This window comes from Mauremys mutica, chromosome 1 (assembly GCF_020497125.1).
Source record: "Mauremys mutica isolate MM-2020 ecotype Southern chromosome 1, ASM2049712v1, whole genome shotgun sequence".
In the NCBI taxonomy this organism is placed as follows: domain Eukaryota; kingdom Metazoa; phylum Chordata; order Testudines; family Geoemydidae; genus Mauremys; species Mauremys mutica.
The window spans coordinates 205,600,899-205,621,075 of record NC_059072.1 but is presented as its reverse complement, the minus strand read 5'-3'; the positions used below and the strand labels follow the sequence as shown (position 1 = coordinate 205,621,075).

At 44.1% G+C, this 20,177-nt stretch overlaps 1 protein-coding gene across 3 annotated transcripts in view; it reads right to left on the bottom strand.

The window, feature by feature from the left end:
- LOC123362164 (interferon-induced GTP-binding protein Mx1-like) overlaps positions 1-20,177 on the bottom strand; it is a 38,733-nt gene that overhangs the window by 15,906 nt on the left and 2,650 nt on the right. Inside the window, exons 1-5 of one of the 3 annotated variants that reach the window (XM_045002514.1) lie at positions 10,598-10,750; positions 6,402-6,498; positions 2,100-2,292; positions 1,400-1,537; positions 291-445 (exon numbers count right to left, since the gene is read on the bottom strand). In XM_045002514.1, the coding sequence (XP_044858449.1) occupies positions 291-445; positions 1,400-1,537; positions 2,100-2,292; positions 6,402-6,470 (555 nt within the window). In that variant the 5' untranslated portion in view covers positions 6,471-6,498; positions 10,598-10,750. Of the gene's footprint in view, positions 1-290; positions 446-1,399; positions 1,538-2,099; positions 2,293-6,401; positions 6,499-10,597; positions 10,753-20,177 lie in introns of those variants that run through there. The other 2 variants (XR_006576361.1, XM_045002515.1) reach the window with 2 other exon arrangements.

Here is a 20,177-nt window from a genome sequence, read left to right as displayed (position 1 = left end):
CTCTGCAAGGTGAACGAACGCACACACACACGGTTCCATTAGAGCACAAAGACATTTTCAAACAAATATTCTTGTCTACAGAATCTAGAGTTTTCCCCTCTTTTGTATATGGCACATCCTTCTCAATGCTAGAACTTCCTCCACTAAAACCCTGTTTTGTTATATCTTAATTCTTCTTGGTAAATTACGTATCTGTCTGTTCTGTGCCATCATTAAGCAGAAGATTAAGACACTTATTTCTTTTGCCATCATTTACCAGTTTCCCAGTAAAGAATTGCTTCATACTTTACCTGATTTCCAATGTCTTTTGGCTGATTCCCCACAGCCACCCTAGCAATCCCTGGCAGATCAATCAGTGTTAGATCTGGAACATTTGGGGAGCTAATTTCTAGGGAAATTAATTCTTGGCTAATGCCCACTCCTTCACCAGCCATTGCATCCTGGGCTAGAGGAAGGAGACACAAACACAACGATTAGACGCTCGTCATGGAATTTAGACTAGAAAATGACGTGGATTAAGAAAAAAAAACTATTGCTAAATTTATTTCTATATAAAATGTGGTCTCAGAAAAGTTATCCCTTCATTTTAGCTTTGAAAGAAGATTTATAAATATAGTATAAAATAATAAAGATCAGTCTTCATTTTTTATACTGTAAAGGACAATATCCAAGACTTGGCCCAGGGAAGGGAATAGCAAATATCAGCTCAAAGAACAGTGGAGTGCTAAACCATAAGCTTGCTGCTAATCTGTCAGCATCCAGCATAAGTGTATGTCTGGCTTGAAGCACAGAGTAGAGCTGGGTGAAATTTTTTGCACATTTTTTTGAGCGAGAAATGTAGATTTGGCAATACTAAAACATTTCACAAATTCATGTCAATTTCACAAAAATGGTTTCAGTTAAAAATACGTAAAACAAATTTCAAAACAAAACTCCATTTTATTTCAAAACCATTCAAATGGCTGATATCAAATAAATAAGTTTCGAGTTGGTTGAAAGGAAATGTTCTATTTGACCCGAAACAATTTTTTTTCCCCAATTCGCTGACAATTTTCAGTTTGACCCAAAACAAGATTTTCCTCCTCCCCAAAAATTCACCAGTGAACCAATAAATCTGTTATTTGGCCAGCTTAGCAGGGAGCTCACTTGCAAATGTTACTTATTGTAAGCACTATGCACACTTATGGAGCTATAGAAAAGCGTAAGTGATAATGTCTTAACTAGGCACAAACATCCAGAACAGAAGAGTGAAAAATCCCCACTTTTTATGATGCCATTGCAAACGCAGGCCTCAATGCTGCAAGAAGCTCCTGTGCCCACACAGACATCATTGCAGAATCAGGGCCACAAGGAAATACAAGATTCAAAGCATGTTATTTACGTCCCAGGTTACATTTACCTTTCCTTATTTCTTTTTCCACTTCTGAAGGACCATTCAGTTCTTGCTTTATCTCCAAGTAAGTAATTTTTCCTTTCCATTCCTGCGTGTAATGCACTTTCTTCAGTTTGAGCTCTAAAGGACATCTGGTAACAATACCTATCAAATTAAACAAACAAAGCACCAGTCATGTATGAAGAATGAAACATGTTTCCCTCCTCTTTGGAAGCCATTGAAATACAGTACCAGCATATTGTCTTTAGCTTTTTTTCCCCACATGTATCGTATTCAAAAGGTACTACTACTACTTTGCCTTACACAATAGTAGGGCTCAAATGTAATGTTCATTCCAGTAATAGTCTTCCCACTGGAGCTGAAGAACCTCTAGAGTAGGCTCTGTGTGCGCTTCATCTGAAGAACTCAAAGCTCATTACATAGGTGTGTTAATATATTGCAGCTTTCCTCATTTGGCAGAAAGGGGTACCTGAAGATCAGGGAAGTGAAGTGAGTTGTACAAGGGCACATGAGAAGTCCCTGGCAGAGCTGACAACATAGCCCAGGTCTCCTGCCTTGCAGCCCCATGCTCAGTCTCCCAGATCACAGGCTCCCCTCTCCCCTGCATTTCAAAGCAGTCCTCCAGCACCCTTACAGAACAACACACCACTGTGATCCAGGGAAATGTCAGATTTCTGACATGAAAAGCCGAGAGGTAAATTCTTACCACTGCCTCTAGGAAGAGCGACTCCAGACAGGGCTTCTAGAACCGAGCTTTTTCCAGAACTCTGGTCTCCAATCACTGCAATTGCTGGCAAACCCAGATCCTTTTCTACTCCGAGGGCTCTCAGGGAGTCAATGAGATCAATACAGGGACGAACCTTCTCCTCATATTGACTGCACAAGGTGAGTTCTGCTTTCTGATTAAAAAAAAAATGCTTATAAATGGAAGAAGGACCTTGACCTCCAGTTTCAATAAAAGGTCTCTACAAATATAGACACAGCATAAGTGATGAGATACTGTGACACCCAGTACCCCATGTTCACCACTTTTATAAAGGTTATGATATATTTAGTGCAAAGTATGACTTGAGGTATCATTTGAAAATTCATAATCTACTGAATATTATCCTGTTGAAATATGTGCAGCAACATTATGTGTAAATGTATACGTTTCTACTGTATGATTCCTTACTGAAATACGCTGTAATTCTGGGTAACACCCACAAACCAGTTACTCAGAGACAAAGACAAACTGGCACACCAACAAGGTGTTAAAAAGCTATCACCAGCTTAAGCAGTCATTCTCCAGCACAGGAGAAGGTATAAACAAGAAATTTACATTTTATCTCAGAGATGGTTCAAACCTCACGTATACAGAAGGCTGTATGTCTGCACCCCAGCGAGCGGGGGGGATCCTCAAAGAGGCGAGAGGAGTATAAAAATGAGAGACAGTGACCACCACATCACCTGTCCTCCTCCTATCTCTCTGCTCACAGCATCAACAAATTCCTGAAGGACATTGAACAGGGTGAGGGGTTTCAGGCTGGAAGGAGACCCAGCCTGTGAAATGTACTGCAGCTTATGGTGACACAGACCATTTTGCTTTTATAGTATTAACTTGGTAAAGTTAGGAATTAGCTTGCATTTTTATCTTTTTATTTCTTTTTTAACCAATTTGACTTTTCTGCCTCATCACTTAAAATCCATCTTTCTAGAGTTAATAAACTTGTTTTATTTTGTTTTATCTAAACCAGTGATAGGGAAAATATCCCCCCCAACCCACTTATAGGCCCAGAATTTTGAGCGTACCTTAACCCCCCTTGCCTCGCAGGCCCAAGGCCTGTAGCTAGAACAATTGCTATATAAGAGCAAAAGGTTTAAACTTCTGCTAAACTTCTTTATCTGTACAAGGGGCACTGGGAAAGCAAGAAACCAGGAAAAGGGGAACTAGGGAGAGGGACAAAAGAGGGCCCCATATGTGCCAGCTCAGCTTGTGACAATTAGAATGTGGCAAGAGCCTTTGCACAAGGTAGGGGTCGTTAAGACAGTCAGATCACCAACTTGACTGCCAAAGAACAATAACAGGAAAAACCTAAAATGGAAAATAGTGAGGTGGCTTGCTTGTTTGCAAAATATTAATTCCAAATAAGGCAATGTATCGAATTATAGTTTGTGGTTTTAGCCTTTATAAGCTTGATGAAATTTGTAAAGGGTAGAGCAGCGTGGGGCCATGCTGACTCTCCCTGCATATATGCTTGTATGAAATAAAGGTGCCTCAGGCTGTCTGATCTAAAATCAACTGTGTGGTCAATTTTCCACAACACCAGTGTACATTAGGACTGAAGTGTTTGGGAACCTCTACTTGAGAAAACAAGACTGGGGCATAATCATTTTCCTTTGTTGAAATGACAGACTATATATGAGCTTGTACTGTCCAGGAGGGTACTGAACAGTAGAAGATGCACATTTCTGGGCAGCAAGGCTAGGACTAAGAATTTGCTGGTGTCACTCTGTACGTAATTCAGGAGCGGCTTGCTAGAAACATTCCTATAATCCAGTGGAATGATTTTGTATGCTAAAAGCTGTGTGAGACCAGCACCAAGGGGTGGAAGCTAAGCAGTGTAAAAGTCATCCCAGGCTAGAGAGCTGAGGGGGGGAGGAGACAACTGTCCAATGGTCCAGATTGTACCCTGGGGAACATCACAGGTACACAGCATTATGCCAGGAGGTTTTTTGCAGCAGTGTGCTATAAACAGCTCTGTAGTAAAAAGAGTGATTGCTACAGTGACGGATACTCCCTGAGACACTAAAATACATAATATTGGGAAAAACTGTGTATTCCATATATACTGCGAATAACAAAACCCACATATCTCAATGTGTCAGGTTGGGAGACTACGTCCCTCCTCGTGCCATCCCGGCTGCAGTTGAAATGTAAGGAGGTGCTTCAGCTAGACCCCCTCCACCTCAGGATGAGACAGTGGGACAGCTGGCAGGGCCTTTTCCATGAGGACCACTTCCCTTTGGAATGCACCCAGATCCTCCCAGCTATTTGGTTCAGAACAGTCTGATCTGTTGATATTCAGAGCACCTTGGAAGGCTCATCTTCTTAAGAGGGTTGGTGAGGCTGGGAAGATTACTCAAGGGGTGGGTGAGGCATGGGGAAAATAGGGGGAGTCCTTTTAATCTGTTTCATCATTCTTGTCTGTGGTTTCTCTTTGTATTGATTCCATCGGTACTAGTGGTGTTTTGAATTGCCGTTGGAGATGCCTAATATATCAGCTAGGCACCTCTCGTCAATTTGTAGACCCAGATACATAAAATAGCTCTGTATAACCACACATCTCTGACACAAGGACAGCGTGGCATTTCTGTACAGATAAACAAGTCAAATACCAACCAATAGTGCTTTATAAAGGGCACTCACATTTCTCTGCCCCCAAAGCTCTAACATGGCTCTGCCCATCCCATTCATAGACTTAGACTTTAAAGTCAGAAGGGATCATCGTGATCATCTAGTCTGACCTCCTGCACATTGCAGGCCAGAGCCTGCCCCACCCACTCCTGTTATAGACCCCGCACTTACCAGCCTCACACAATCCCTTGCCTGAAAGCCTCCCTGGTTGTACCCCAATAATTATTTTAAGGTATTTCTCTCAATTTCAAAACAGCTCCAACTTTGAAGGCTCATATGGAGATTATTTGGTGGCTTTTTCTCCACCCTTCTCTGATGAGCTTTCCTAACTGACGAGGGATATGATAGAAAGGGGGCACACACTCATTCTAGTGCATTATGCTGCACAGTTAGATCAACACTGAGAGGTTCGAAGACCGTTAAGCAGCCTTCAGAAGTGCCCACAGTTATTGTCATCTACTAACTATTCAGCTGCCCGAGTGAAATGAGCTGGGCATTGCCGTCCAGTCCCCGACTGGTGTCCACCCCACAAAAGCAAACACCACGACTGGCACGGATCGGTTCTCTGGTTAGCACTCTCACTGGAGGGGCCTAAGTCGGAATGGCCACAGAAACTGAATGACACTTTTACCCTGAGAGGCAGTCCCTGCAGAAAAGGGTTGGGATACATTGGCAAGGCCTTCTGGGGAAACATAAGCTGCTGCTGCTAGTGCCCACAGGGTAACTGTTCTGTGGCTAAAAGCATTTCAGTCACTAGGGCTGTCATTCCAGCACCTTCCACGAGCACTAACAAGAACTGACAATACCGTGCAGTTACTACACATTCCAAAACAGATTTTTTTTTTAAAGCAGATACCCAAAGTGAGCCTGAAGACTCAAGCATTTTCTACGTATAATTAATTGCATTTCTCCTACACAGCAGGAAACTAGCAAAAGTTCTTAAATAACATGCACTGAGGCTATTAACAGTTAGGGCTAAATCTGGGTTTGCCCAGTGCAGGTGTGCTGGGGATGTGCAGGGACGGAGGGCCTTGTCAGTCCCTCCCCCTTCCAGAGCATCCACTTGGGACCCCGGCAGAACGCTGAGATTAGTGCTCCTGGGAAGAGCAGTAAGAGAAGAGGGTTCACTAGCACAACTGGCACAACACAAGGGATTGTGACCAGACCAATTGGTGAGATGGCCAGGGCTCTACCTTCACTATTTGCCCAAGAGCTTCTGGTAGCAAGTCCATTGCACCTTATGCTAGCACATGCTAGGAATGCTACTCAGCATGCGCCTTTCCCTAGCACTACCTGAGGCATTCGGCCTGCATCAGCTCTGCACAAACAGAACATCCCAGAGCTTCTCTGCTTGGAGGCACAGCTCTGCTTCCACCTCCTAAGCTCTCCAGAGAGGAGGGTGTACGCATATACACCATTCTCACAAACCTTGTTGACTGACGATGAAACCAATGTCCAATACTACGTGCGTAGTTAACACAGCAGATTTCAGTGGAGCTATGCCCACAGTACACCAGCCAAATATCTGGCCTTGTATTTCATCAAAATGATGGCTGTATAGTCCTTGCAAATTTCAGTGTATGATCCTCCAAATATATATTTGTCACTCACCTGTGCTTTGTTATTCACCATGGGAGATGGGGTTTTTTTCTCTCCCTTGACATTCTTCCCAGACATCATGCTACACTGGAGTCTTCAGGATGTTTTCCTAGGATAAAAATCAAGTCATTAGGCCTTACGGAAAATATGGCCACATTTCATAATCAAAAGAGAATTGTTAATTTAGCTCATATACCAATCTGCTAAAATCTTATTAGGCCAGATGCTCAGCTACTGTAAATTAGGAAGCTCCACTGAAATCAAAACACTAAATTTACATCAGCTGGTGGTGGATCTAGTCATCTAGCCCATTGTCTCCAACCTAACTGGACTAAAAGAACAGAAGTGGAGTAAATATTTAAGTTCTAATTAGTTCTTCATAAACTGTTGTTACACAGCATACTTCATTTTATAAACAAGTTGTTTGGGCCTACTGCACGATCTTAGTCCCCCAGAATTATCATACGTAACCACTGAACAACAGTGAACAACTCTAGCCATTATCAGCAGTGTCTTGGGAAGATCTTAGGTACTTTTATTGCTTCCTCCCCATAAGATACAGTAAACTAGGCCAAAATTAGGACCTGTGGTAAGAATCCATATATCAAGATTTATGGTCCACCCAGATAAAGTTAACAGCACCAGCCATCATGGTCATCATAAGAAATAAAACATTTACTTTACAGCTGCAAACAGGCTTTTTTTAAAAAAAGCTGGAAATACCATAACATTCCTATTAACAAATCTCAGTTTCTTTTGACAAAATATAATCACACACATAAACCATCACTTGATCCAATGAGGACTAATAAATCTAAAATTCTTAGCTACACTGATTTATAGCAGTTGAGGATCTCCCCCCCCCTTTTTTTTTTTTAAGGAAGCTTACTAACTATATAGAAATACATTTTGTAAAGAGTGTTTTTCAAAACATCCTTAATATACATCATGTCGCCTACTCATTTCATCTAGATTCTCAGAGTTGTTTGCAGTGGATTCTGTGCTATTTCCCTATAATCCAGATTTCTGTCAGATAAGTCATTTGGGTTCTCATACAGTAACACCTGCTAACAAGTAATTACTTAAAGAGAAAGTAATACCTGGCACATGCTAGGAGTATTGCCACGGTTGCCAGGCATCCGTGTTTGTTTGTTTTTTTAAACCAGAATGACCAGTCAAAAAGGGACCCTGGCAGCTCTGGTCGGCATCGCTGATTGAGGCATTAAAAGTCCGGTCGGCAGCACAGCGGGGGACTAGGGCTGGGGCTAAGGCAGGCTCCCTACCTGCCCTGGCTCCACATGGCTCCCGGAAGTGGCTGTCAGGGCCCCTGCGGCCGCTAGGTACATTGGTGGTCAGGGAGGCTCCGTGCACTCCTCCCTCCCCCCACCCCCGCCCCGAGTGCCAGCTCCGCAGCTCCCATTGGCCGGGACCGTGACAGAGCATCCCTGGCCATTCATGCGCCTAGGGCAGTGTTTCTCAAATGTAGTCACCATGGCTGTGGCCACCAAGGGGTTTTTCTGTGGCCACGACAGCCTCCTCGGCAGAGATGCGGGAGGGGACAAAGCAGCAGCCTCTTCCTGAAGTGCTGAGGGGCTCTGGAGGCAGGCTTCAGCCCCATCCCCCTCAAGAGCCTTGGGACTCTGGCAGCAGTTTCTGGGCTTCAGCCCCCCCACCCCTGCTCCAGCCATATGGCCAGGGACGGCTCCAGGCCCCAGCACGCCAAGCGCGTGCTTGGGGCGGCATGCCACGGGGGGCGCTCTGCTGGTCGCCGGGAGGGCAGCAGGCGGCTCCGGTGGACCTCCCGCAGGCGTGCCTGCGGAGGGTCCGTTGGTCCCGTGACTTCGGTGGAGCATCCGCAGGCGTGCCTGTGGGAGGGCCACCAGAGTCGTGGGACCAGCGACCGGCAGAGTGCCCCCCTGCGGCGTGCCGCCGTGCTTGGGGTGGCGAAATGGCTAGAGCCGCCCCTGCATATGGCTCTGGTTGTGGGCTTCAGCACAGGGTGATGGGGCTTCAGCAGTACAGGCCTTACCTGGCGTTGTGGTCAAGAGGCAAAGAGAGAGGTCAGAGGCCATGGAAGGGAGTTGGGGTGATGGGGGGCTGGGGGAGGCAGCGGAGGCCAGGGGGATCAGTGGAGGCCCAGGGAAGGCAGCGGGGACAAGGAGCACCAAAATACAACTGTATATTATTTTTATTATTGAGTCCACAAAAAAACCCAACATAAATAAATTACAATGATTTGGACATGGAGATGTGCATATTTATAAGTTTTTCCTAATGCTAATTAAGAATTTTAGGAAAATTTGTTGGGAGTGGCCACGAAAAATTTTGTTATGAAAACCCCTGGCCTAGGGGCCACTTCCTGGGAGCGGTGGTAAGCGCCACCGGGAGCCCGCACTCTGAACCCCCTCCCACAGCACGGAGTCCCCTCCCACACCCAAACTCCCTCCCGCACCCCAAACTCCTCATCCCTGGCCCCACCCCAGAGCCTGCACTTCCAGCCAGAGCCCTCACCCCCACCCCGACTCCCTGCCCCAGCCTGGTGAGAGTGAGGGAGGGTGGGGGAGAGCGAGCAATGGAGTGAGGGGAGATGGTGCGAGTGGGGGTGGGGCCTCAGAAGGGGCAGAGCAGGGGTGGGTCAGGGGGTGTTCAGTTTGTGCGATTAGACAGTTGGCAACCCTATCTGTCTTACATATCTCCATCCTTCTCTCTGACAGAACTTAGGGAAACTAAACTAACCTCTGAGTGCTAGAATAACCAAAATCTTTGGCTCCCAAGAATTTTACCTATATAGTTAAGGACCAGTCATTATCTTTTGCCCTGTATTTTTAGGCTACTAGCAGACCGGGTAGTATTGAAAGCAAAACAGAAATTTTTATATTATTCCAGTGTCAGAGGGGTAGCCGTGTTAGTCTGGTTCTGTAGAAGCAGCAAAGAATCCTGTGGCACCTTATAGACTAACAGACGTTTTGCAGCATGAGCTTTCGTGGGTGAATACCCACTTCTTCACTTGCATCCGAAGAAGTGGGTATTCACCCACGAAAGCTCATGCTGCAAAACGTCTGTTAGTCTATAAGGTGCCACAGGATTCTTTGCTGCTTATATTATTCCAGTGAAACAACCTCTATGCATAACAATTTATTCAAACTCTCGCTGCAGAATCCTAGGCAGTGGCTCCTGTACCACTGCCAAAGGGCTACATATGTAAAATACACTCTCTCCTAACAGTATAATTATTGATACAAACTTTTAGATCATCATACAAGTGAGGAGAGGTACAGAGAGAGCTGTGGAAGAAAATAAAAACTCTCCTACTTACATCTTACTTATTTCAGAAACTGTCAGAAATTTGGTAGCTCCAATCCAAGCTCTTTTTTGGCGTGCGCTTGGTTGGTCAAATTCTGATATCCGTTACACTGGTGGAAATCGGGTGTAATTCTACTGAACTCAGCTGTGTTTCTCCTGATTTTCACCAGCGTTAGCAACAGCAGCCTCTACGTCACTAACTCTCCGCAGCTTCCTCCACAGCAAATAGCAGAAACGAAACTAACCAGGAGGCGTGATCTCAGCATCACAGTGCAGTGCCCTCACTGTCCCCTACACCTGTGACATAATGCTGTAATGATCCCAATAGCAGAGGGCAATTCCTTGTAATCACAGTAATGTTTTCTCTCCTCTGTTTATTTGAGCTTTCAGAGGCATTCATCTGGTTTCCCTGAATCCCCGAGAGACTGCAGCTGAAAATGAAACTAAGCTAAGGCAATGTACGTAGTGCTATCGTTTGTCTCACAATGTGATGCACTCTCTCTCGCTAGCCGCGAGGTTACCCGTGCTGTAAGGCTGTGTAAAACACTGGATATCAACTCCATCAAATACCACCACAATCTCCTCTTTTAAAACATCTAACTAACAATCATCAGCGATTCCTCCCACAAACATCCTCTTAAGATAGAAACGGCATCTCCCCCTGCACCGTTATGCTAGTAGTAGAGATTTTACAATACAGAGTCATTTGTTTTTGTCTAGTGAGAGAAAAAACTTTTGTACGCAGTTATGTCACTTTGTTTCAGGCTCCCTGGTAGCAGCTCTTTGTGTTACCCACATCTGGCTACCAAAAGTAATTCCTCTCTCTTGCAACAGAAAAAACACAGATGTCCACACTGCAGGGGTAAGTGATTAATTGAGAAGGAACATAGAAGAAAGGTTCTTACCTGTTTCAGATGTTAACCTGAGAGGGAACTGCTAATACTCTTGATGCTTTTGGCTATACAGTGCTCATTAGCTCCACCCAACTTCTGTGACACAGTTCAGGAGAAATGAAACAAACCATAGGAGCTTCTCTGTGAAAGAATCTTACAAGATAGTGCTATCATCTTTGGAAAATCACGGGAGACAGGAGAGATTTCAGAAGACTGGAAAAGGGCAAATATAGTGCCCATCTATAAAAAGGGGAAATAAAAACAACCCAGGAAACTACAGACCAGTTAGTTTGACTTCTGTGCCAGGGAAGATAATGGAGCAAGTAATTAAGGAAATCATCTGCAAACACTTGGAAGGTGGTAAAGTGACAGGGAATAGCCAACATGGATTTGCAAAGAACAAATCATGTCAAACCAATCTGATAGCTTTCTTTGATAGGATAACAAGTCTTGTGGATAAAGGAGAAGCAGTGGTTGTGGTATACCTAGACTTTAGTAAGGCATTTGATACACTTTCAAATGATATTCTTATCAATAAACTAGGCAAATACAACTTAGATGGGGCTACTATAAGGTGGGTGCATAACTGGCTGGATAACCGTACTCAGAGACTAGTTATTAATGGTTCCCAATCCTGCTGAAAAGGTATAACAAGTGGGGTTCCACAGGGGTCTGTTTTGGGACCGGCTCTGTTCAATATCTTCATCAACGACTTAGATGTTGGCATAGAAAGTACATTTATTAAGTTTGCAGATGATACCAAACTGGGAGGGATTGCAACTGCTTTGGAGGATAGGGTCATAATTCAAAATGATCTGGACAAATTGGAGAAATGGTCTGAGGTAAACAGGATGAAGTTTAATAAAGACAAATGCAAAGTGCTACATTTAGGAAGGAACAATCAGTTTCACACATATAGAATGGGAAGAGACTGTCTAGGAAGGAATACGGCAGAAAGGGATCTAGGGGTTATAGTGGACCACAAGCTAAATATGAGTCAACATTGTGATGCTGTTGCAAAAAAAGCAAATATGATTCTGGGATGCATTAACAGGTGTGTTGTGAGCAAGATACAAGAAGTCATTCTTCCGCTCTACTCCGCACTGGTTAGGCCTCAACTGGAGGATTGTGTCCAGTTCTGGGCACCGCATTTCAAGAAATGTGGAGAAATTGGAGAGGGTCCAGAGAAGAACAGCAAGAATGATTAAAGGTCTAGAGAACATGACCTATGAAGGAAGGCTGAAAGAATTGGGTTTGTTTAGTTTGGAAAAGAGAAGACTGAGAGGGGACATGATAGCAGTTTTCAGGTATCTAAAAGGGTGTCTATCTAAAAGGAGGAGGGAGAAAACTTGTTCTTCTTAGCCTCTAAGGATAGAGCAAGAAGCAATGGGCTTAAACTGCAGCAAGGGAGGTTTAGGTTGGACATTAGGAAAAAGTTCCTAACTGTCAGGGTGGTTAAACACTGGAATAAACTGCCTAGGGAGGTTTTGGAATCTCCATCTCTGGAGATATTTAAGAGTAGGTTAGATAAATGTCTATCCAGGATGGTCTAGACAGTATTTGGTCCTGCAATGAGGGCAGGGAACTGGACTTGATGACCTCTCAAGGTCCCTTACAGCCCTAGAATCTATTAAGTCTACAGAAATTGCACTGGGCAGAAATGATTTGTAGTTTGTATTTACTGTACACAATTAAAGCAGCATGAGGCAACCCCCCCACCCCCAAGAATATTAAAGATAAATAACTAGGGTCAATTTCTCTTTGATGGAAGATGCTGAGTAGTGGGCCTATTTTTTAATATTTGACTGATCTAGGCCCTAATTCTCCAAATTTACCATGCATAGGAAGTCCCCTGCAACTTACCAGAGCTCCACTCAAGTTCATGAGACTCTTCATGGGCACAGGAGCCGACCTGTGTGTGATAAGGTATGTGGATGCTGCAATCACAAGGTGATCTGGGAATTACACCGCCCTGCCACTGTGTAGACAGACTCTTAAGTGTGTATTGCATATTCTGCTCCAGCTGCCCACGTCACACCTGCCTTCTCAGGGCCCAGATATGCCACTGTTGCTGCTGTTGAGCAGTTCCAGTGACATCAATAGAACAGCTTAGGTAATACAGAACAGGTTACAGGAGCAAGGGATGGGAGCAAAATTGGGAATGAGATTTTCAGTGGGATTTAGGTTTCTAGGTCACTTAGGAATTTTGCTGAATCCTCATGCTCCAGTTCTCTCTTTTCCAGGTAGCACATACCCTAGGCCATCAGCGCTCCCAGTATCATTGAGATGGGAAAACCCTCCAGAGTGCTGCCTCAGTGGTCAGCTAGGAACACCCGGGGAGAGAAGGCAGTGACCACAGACTCAGAAGCAGATGGTTTAAAATACACACATTAGCTCTGGCTGAAACATAATGAGTAGCTAATTTTTGTCAAACATAAGGAGCTAATGTATCAGTTTGGATAGTGGTGGTTTCATCATTATCCTTCATAGGAACAGTTCTTATAATTTAATTTAAGTTTTTTTAAATAGCAAGTATAGGTCCAGATTGTGATGCCTTTACTCATGCTGAGTAGTACCTTACTCCACAAGTAGCTCCATTGATCTTGAGTTTTTGCAGAGTAAGGTACTATCCAATGGAAAAATATCAGACTGGCCCACAGATGTCTTTCTGCCTTAGTCCAGTCTAACAGGTCATATACTCCTCTACCTCGATATAACGCTGTCCTCAGGAGCCAAAATATCTTACTGCGTTATAGGTGAAACCACGTTATATCGAACTTGCTTTGATCCACCGGAGTGTGCAGCCCCCCCCCCCCGCAGCGCTGCTTTACCGCATTACATCCAAATTTGTGTTATATCGGGTCGCGTTATATCGGGGTAGAGGTGTATTTGAAATCTCCCAAATACAGCTGACAAATGTATTTCAATACTATGGGTACAAAACCAAATACCCTTCTATGGAAATGTGACTCAAAAGAATGAATTTGTCACAATACCATACCCACCCCCATTGGGTTCCCCTGGGTAAGCACCAGCATTGTATATTGCTATGCATCAGAAAGTATCTTGGGAAGGGTTGAAGGTGTGAGTGTGGAATGGAAGATTTCTTTGCAGGTTACAAGAGGCCGAAGGAGGAGGAAAGGAGAAAGGAACAGGTTAACTCGACGATCCAGCTAGGCCCAAAGATAAGGAACGAAACTGCAGCCTAAGGCCAGTGCACACAATCAAGCTCTCTGCTGCCAAACAGCCAGAAGCCTGTAGCTCACCCCAGCTAGCCATGAGAAAGGAGAACTGAGCCAGACAGAATTGAAGGGGTGCAAAACTTGTAAGACTGCGAAGGTCAGTGAGTTGAAAAACAACAGTCTCGCGACCCTGAGACCGGTGTGTTTTGGGGAAACTAAGGGAGCCGCAAAAGGCCGGTTTGGACTGGTACCGAGAGCATGGGGGACAAGGGTCCCTGGACGAAAACACCCAGGGCGTAAAACCCTCCAGAGAGCTGAAGCAAGTCAGAGATTTACAGCGGACCCTAGACAACCTGTGCACAGGGCAGAACTCCCATCTACCCTTCCCCCTCTTCTTCTTCTTCTGTTACACCCAGGCTTGGCCAGCCTCAGCTGTTATTTGGTTAATGAAGCTTTAAACTTAGTCACTTGGTGTGCTCCTTCATCTCCTGCCCTAAAGATCCTGCAGCCTCAGCCTGATCACCTGAAGGCTCAGGCAGATTGGTAAATCTGTCACAAATTCATTAGGAGAAATGGAAAGACTTACTGCAACTGAGCTATGTGGAAACTATGATGGAACAAACAGGATGAACTGATACCATAGATAACTTTTATAGCAAAGAATAAAGTAACCTGTAACCTTCACTTTTACTAGCTCAACTCTGCTGTATTCCCTGAGCTTGCACCTCCATGCCCATCCCATTACTTTTTATATAATTAAAAAAAACTTGTCTAAGTGAAAAGAATTGTTGACAGCACAACTGAAAACATTTAATACAGGGGAATCAAATGATTCTACCATTTCTTCTGCTGCTGTGAATCTCCCTCAGTAAAACAGCCTTCTCATACTGTATCCTTATAACTAGTTTTGCTGTCTTACATCAAAGTGGAGAAATGAAACCAAACAATGTTTCTAGGAATGGACAAGCTGTTCTCACTGGAATGATATTCAAGAGATCCAACCTTAACCCCCTTATTTCTAGTCTCTTTCAGCATTTCAGCTGCAGCTAGTCAGAATGGCTGGAACTTTTGAACCTGCCTGTTCATTTCTAAACAAGCATTATGCATACCCGAGGGTGCTTCTTCACTTGCTATTCTTTCAATCTGACTTAAATCAAGGGGATTTTTGCCTGAGCAATTGTGCCTGAGCAAAGACTGTGTAAGTTCTAGGTAAGGATATGAGGTTGTGCCTTTTGGTTATTAAATGTTTTTCCTTTCCTGTATTTTTGTTCCTTCTAATAGCTCAATAAAACTTCCTACTTTGAGATTAGTAGCATAAAATTCATGAGATTACATTCAGGACCCAGAGAATTAGTTATTGATCAATGTAAATATTGTTTTATGCACCACCGATACCTGATTAATTGTTCTCATAGCTCTTCATCAGAAGGTCCTTCAATAGGAGCCATAAGAATAAAAAAGTATTAATAGCCATGTCAAGATTTGAAATGCGTTTTATTCTCTTACACAACACAGTTAAAGAGGAAAATCAGTTGCAGCAGATTCAATATTTTTAATGAGTCATTTGTGCCAGCTCTCTCTACATTGTGTTACCACGAAATAGGACAGAATTTAGCTCCTGTCCTTGCAACTTACTTAAATGGTCAAGGGTGAGCCATGATCTGCTTAAGCCACTGCTTCTTGTGACAGAAGGTGAAGCAAGACCAGCAAGTTTGGATTTTTACCGTGGAGAATGAGGATAACTGAGGCACTTCACTCCTATGTGCTACAGGGCCCTGTAGATAATGGCTTGTGTGGAAATACCTCTCTAAACAGCATTCCTTGCTCCAGCAAAGTACCAAAATCCAGTTGAGAGGAGTTCCTCATAACATGATTTACCTGTATGTTGTCTTAATGCCTTTATTTGTAGCCATGTGAGAACCCAAAAGGATGTGGTCAGGATGCTGCCTCTACAGCTTTATGGGCAATGTAGCCTGCAGAAGGGAGGTTATGTACTTCTGCACTATGGATATCACCTATAGAGAGCCGATACTCACCAAGTGTAAATCAGTAGCGCTTCATTGAAGTTAGTGGAGCTATGCTGATTTATATCGGCTAAGGATCAGGCTCCTTGTATCTACTAATGAGTCCTAAGTAGCTAGCAAAAAGTTCATGTCTGGTATAACTCTGGTAGATATAACACAAGCCACAGATCTAGAGCAGTGGCTCTCAACCTTTTCCCAATAACTGGACCCCTTTCAGGAGTCTAATTTGTCTTGTGTAACTCCAAGTTTCACCTCACTGAAAGTACTACTTGCTTACAAAATCAGACATAAAAATACAAGTGTCACAGCACACTAGTACTGACAATAGCATACTTCTCATTTTTCATAAATTAATCATAAAATAAACCAATTGGAATATAAATATTGTACTTACATTTCAGTGAAAAGTATATAGAGCAGTATAAACAAGTCATTGTATGAAATATTAGTTTGTACTGGTTTTGCTAGTGCTTTTTATATAGCCTGTTGTAAAACTAGACAAATCTCTAGATGTACTCCCTGGCAGACCTCTGCGTAGCCTGAGAACCACTGCTCTAGTGGGCTTGATAATCTCTTTACCAGCTAAATCATATAAGGACAAGCCACTCAAATTGCACAATACATTTTTATTACAGCTTTATTAACATTCATAGAAGAATACACTACACGAACACCACCAGTTAGGCCCAAAGCTCAGCAAAGCATTTAAACAGGTGGTTAAATGATTAGCTGAATCAAGGTCCTAATGAGGGATCAGCCTTGCTCTCACTGGTCTTAGTGGAATTAGGAGCGGGCTCTATATTACTTCCAGTAAACAAGGTAATCTAAGATGATACAGAGCCAAACCTTGCCACTTACTGCACTGATGGGATGCTGGGGCTCACCAATGACAATTAGAATGAGCATGCTACCTATACAAAAACCAAACATAGGTCCTGCTGCTTAAAATATTGTCCTGTTTTACAGAACAATGTACTGTATTTCTAAAAGACTAAATGGTTGACACTTTATAGACATGCATTACATATCCATAAATTTAAAAAAATGGAAGCAGTTCCACGGTTAAATCAAGCATGTTATCTTTTCTAAAATATAATTATCCCTCTAAACTAATCAGGGCAATTAGAGAGAAAACGAAAATCTGCCACTAGTAAGGTGCAAGAAACAATTGAGATGGAGCAAGTTGTAGATAAAACTACTTGTTTACTAGCTACAAGTAAAACTACAGTATCACTTTAGCAGGTATTTATTCTTTCCAATTTATATCAACGTACACACCCAATCAGGGCTGCAAGTACATTTACAAACACTTTTGAGAAAAAAATAGTTATCAAAAAAACCCAACATAGATTGGAAATATTTTGCTGCCTTCTGGTTTGCAGTTTTGCTTTTAAATATAATAAACCAAGTCACATGCACTATAATGAGTTTTTAAATAAACTGATGAAATTAAAAGTGAGTTATGATTTAGAACAGTCAACTTGACACTTGAATCTGCTCTGTAATACTGCAAATGGGAAAACAAGGAAATAAGATTAGCTACCTAGTGCACTATGAGTTATGGTAAATATTTAAAATGAGAATACACTTGTTAAATGAACAAAATACATTTTATGATGCATTTACTCTTGCTTTTAAGTGTTTTCACTTATCTGCCAATTCAGTAACATGCCATCATTAGTCCAACTTGTGCAAGTTCTACTGTGCATAAAAGTTAAATGTAAATAAAATGCAGCAGTGTTTAGACTGAACATCTCTAGTTGTAAGTGCTTAAGTTAAAAACAAACAAAAACAAAAACAAAAACGTTTGCCCCATCTTGTAAATTAAAACAATCTTTAGATGAGCTTAGGGATTTTTTGTTACCCTCCAGGAGTCCACATGCAGATATTTCTACTCCTCTCCACTCCAGACCCTGTACTTGGACCCCCTCCAACCAAAGAGCGCTCCACCACCACAGAGCACCAATGCCACATAACACCACATAATAGTAAAGGTTCTGTAGTGCATTCTTCTTTTGGTAATGTCCAATTCTTTCCCTCTCTTCACCATCCCAGTCCAGTGATGATGTCATGTGGGCCAGTTTCTTCCTCCAAACACTAACACTTTCCTTCGGTAAAGTGAGACTGAGAGTCCTTGATCAAGGTTACATAAACTCTATATCTACACCAACCCAGTCCTCCGGGATTTGTTCTATCCTACTTCCATGAGGTACAAGCCTGAAGGAACAACACTGGTCCAATTCTGAGTTGCATCCAAGATGAACATGGTGGACGATTGTTGTAATTCCCACCTAACTGCCCATGTCTCTAAGGCAGAGGTTCTCAATCTGTGGGGTGTGCCCCTAGGGTGGTGCTGAGGAACAATCGGGGGGACATGGCTGGGGCCACATGGGGAGTGGGGCGGGAGTGCCATCCAGCTCCACTCCTGGCCCAGGGTCTCGGCTGCTGGCTCCATGACTGAGGTCCTGGCCCCCCAGGTATGGCCCCAGCCTCGGCCCCCTATCACGGAGCATGGGGGAGTCAGGGCCCTGCACCCCCCCACGTCCTGCGATTCACCGTGACTCTGTCAGCCAGTAAAACAGAAGGTTTATTAGATGACAGGAACACAGTCCCAAGCAGGGCTTGTAGGTACAGCCAGGACCCCTCTCAGCCAGGTCCCTCTGGGGGGCAAGGATCTTAGACCCGAGACTTGGGGTTCCCTGCCTCTTCCCAGCCAGCCCAAAACTGAAACCAAAAACCCCTCCAGCAGGCTCTCTCCCCCTCCTTCTCTCCCTCTCCCCCTTCGTCCAGTTTCCCAGGCAAAGGTGTCAACTTGCCCCACCTCCCTTGCTGGCTCAGGTACCGTCCCTCACCTAAAGTCACCCCCTGCTCTCTCATCCCCCCATGCAGACAGTCCCAGTAAAACTAAATGACATTCCCAGGTCAATCCACCCTGCTCTCTACTGCATTACATCCCCTTACCTGTGTCCACGTCCCCGCCTTCCTGGAGCTGTGGCCCTGCTCCCAGCTGTGGGGGTGGGTGGGCCATGGACAGGAGCAAGGGGGGCACGAGGTAAAACATTTGGGGACCACTGCTCTAAGGCATCATTCTGGCAACCGGCAATACCAGAGCACAAAGGTCACACCCCCTTCACCGGTGGAATAGAACCGCCATGCTGCTGCAGGGAGCTGGCTACCCTGGTTTTCTGGCTGCTTTGCACTTGTACAACAGCACAAAGCTGCTGGAGCAATTAAATTACACAATCGTCTCCAGAACACTGGCGGCTGGTGCATCTTCATAGCTTCAGAAAACAGCATCCATCACAAGGTCCCATTAAAGACAAAACCAGTTTGATCAACTTCCCATTCTCTTGGTACATCATCCAATGTGCGTAAGAAAGAGCAGTCATGAAGACATGTCCACGGCTAAGGGTCTGTTTACACTGCAATTAAATACCCATGGCTGGCTCGTGGGGCTCAGACTAATGGGCTATTCCATTGCTGTGTAGACATTTGGGCTCAGGCTACAGCCCGAGCTCTGGGACATTCCTGCCTCACAATGCCCCAGATCCCATGCTCCAATATCTGTGCCGTGTAACTTCAGTGCCCTCATGGCCAGGATGGAGTCTGCTCTGCAGGCAGCTCTGGCCAAGAAAAGTCGCACGCAGGAATGCAGCAGGGAAAGTCCCTTCCACCCCAGGGGCACCTTTTCCAACCCCCCCCCAAGTGAACATATGTGTATGCATACGCACCCCTCACACCCGCCCAGAAGAGTACAATGAATAAGAGAGAAATATTGATTTACAGAAGGAAAAAGGAGAAAACGGGGGGGGGGGGAGAGATAAAGGGCACGATAAAGCAGGGTTACATTTAAACCAAGGCCCCACAAGCCCAGTGATAGCACAGTCTGGAAGGGCAGACACCAAACAATGCATCTGCACTCAGAGTTCAGGAGTCCTGGGCAAAGTTCTAGTACAGTGAGTCTTGGGGGCTCCTGGTTGTCTTCGGTGATAGAAAACTTTCCCCAACAAACCCCTTTGGTGCCCTCTTCTGCCGCTCTCTGCAAAGCCACACAGAGTGATAACCTCCCCACGTGGCTAGGTACAGCCTCCCTCCTTATTCCCAATGCAAAGTCACAAGCCCAGGTACTCATGGCCCATGTTCCCTCTAATTTTTTCCACCCATGTGCAGACCGAATTTTGCTATGTGCACCAATATCAAGGTAATGTGTGGATGTACACCACCAGTAGAAACAAAAAAAACCTAGATTTTTTTTTTTTTAAAAAGGTTACCATAGGGATAATTACTCCAGCCAGGACAGGTTAGGCATTTTAGAACTCACTACTCAAAGAATTAAATTTAAGCATAAGAGAAGTAAAAATTATGAAATGCACAGACCAGTAAAGA